This window comes from Terrapene carolina, unplaced genomic scaffold, assembly GCF_002925995.2.
Source record: "Terrapene carolina triunguis isolate 2854851 unplaced genomic scaffold, T_m_triunguis-2.0 Scaffold32985, whole genome shotgun sequence".
Taxonomy (NCBI): domain Eukaryota; kingdom Metazoa; phylum Chordata; order Testudines; family Emydidae; genus Terrapene; species Terrapene triunguis.
In genome coordinates, this window is record NW_020697336.1 from 1 (window position 1) to 1,391 (window position 1,391).

At 65.7% G+C, this 1,391-nt stretch overlaps 1 protein-coding gene across 1 annotated transcript in view; it reads left to right on the top strand.

The window, feature by feature from the left end:
• Nucleotides 1-219: 219 nt before the first annotated feature.
• GRK1 (G protein-coupled receptor kinase 1) overlaps nucleotides 220-1,391 on the top strand; it is a gene marked incomplete at its 5' end in the record, with an annotated part of 4,461 nt that continues 3,289 nt past the window's right edge. The window contains one exon of the mRNA XM_026663260.1: nucleotides 220-347. Coding sequence (XP_026519045.1) covers nucleotides 220-347 — 128 coding nt within the window. The remainder of the gene's footprint in view (nucleotides 348-1,391) is intronic.

Below are 1,391 nucleotides of genomic sequence, written 5' to 3' on the forward strand. Positions count from 1 at the left end.
CCCCGCACCCCTCCATCCTTCCCTCCATCCCCCCACACCCCTCCATCGCCTCACTCCATTGCCTCCCTCCCTTCATTCCCCACCCCGACCCCCCTGTGTTGCTTTGCGCTGGACCAGTACCTCCCGCCCGTGTGTCCTGTGCCCTGCGCTGCTGGTGTCCAGGGGGCGACTCCCTGCGCCGCAGGGCTGAGCTGACCCGCCCTCTCCGCTCCCGGCCAGGGGGCCATTGTGGAGAAGCGGATCCTGGCCAAGGTGCACAGCCGGTTCATCGTCACGCTGGCCTACGCCTTCCAGACCAAGCTGGACCTGTGTCTGGTCATGACCCTCATGAACGGCGGAGACCTCAGGTGAGGGGGCGGGGCATGGGGGGCAGCCCCTCTGTGCCCCACCCTACGTGGGGGCTGCAACATGGGGCTCGGGACAATCCCCTGCTGGGAGCCCCCCTCCTTCCTCTCCATCCGTCCATCTATCCCCACACCCCCCCATCATGCATCATGTCCCCCTTCTTCTCCATGGGCCAAGGCTCCCTGGCAGGACTACATCTCCCATGATGCACCATGGCCAGGTGTTCCCATGGGGCACTGCTTCCCCTCACTGTGAGGGGAGCGTGTGGTGCATCAAGGGAGTTGTGGGTCAATCACATTATGTCCATGTTCTCCTCTAGGCGCCAGGTCCCCCAGCCAGACTACATCCCCCATGATGCACTGCCATGCTGCAGCCCAGGCAGTGATGCATCATGGGAGATGTAGTCCAGCAGTGGAGCCCTGGCCATAGAAGAGAACAGGGTCTCAGGCACCACTCCCATGAGCCACCGAGGCAGCATTTTCAAAATATTGGTGGTTGTTTTTGGGGGGAGGGGCTTTCAGTTCTCTGGACAAAAAACAGCCGTAGCAGTCCCGTGTCACCTGTCTTACACCCCACGCCCGGGTACCCCATCCCCGTTACAGCCACTGGCCCCAGGCACCTCTGTGCCCCCTGGGGGGGCAAACACTGACTCTTGGGGCGCAGGGTCCCCTGAGCGCAGCTCCCGTGTCCTGGTCACACGCCTCCCGTCCTCGGGCTCCACCTATCCCCCACCACTGGGATCCTCCGTGTCACCTCCCCCTCCGCCCGCCCCGGGTACCGCGTCTCTGTCCCACCTCCGCCCACCCGGAGTACCCCATCTCTGTCCCCCCCCCCCACCTCCCCCCCCCCCGGGCCCCGCCTCTCTGTGTCACCCCCCCCCCCGCCGTCTCCAGGTACCGCGTCTCCATGTCACCTCTCCCTCCGCCTGTCCCAGGTACCGCGTCTCCGCGTCGTCTCCCCCTCTGCCCACCCCGGGTACCGCGTCTCCGTGTCACCCCCCACTCAGCCCACCCCAGGTACCGCGTTTCCGTCTCACCTTCCCCCTC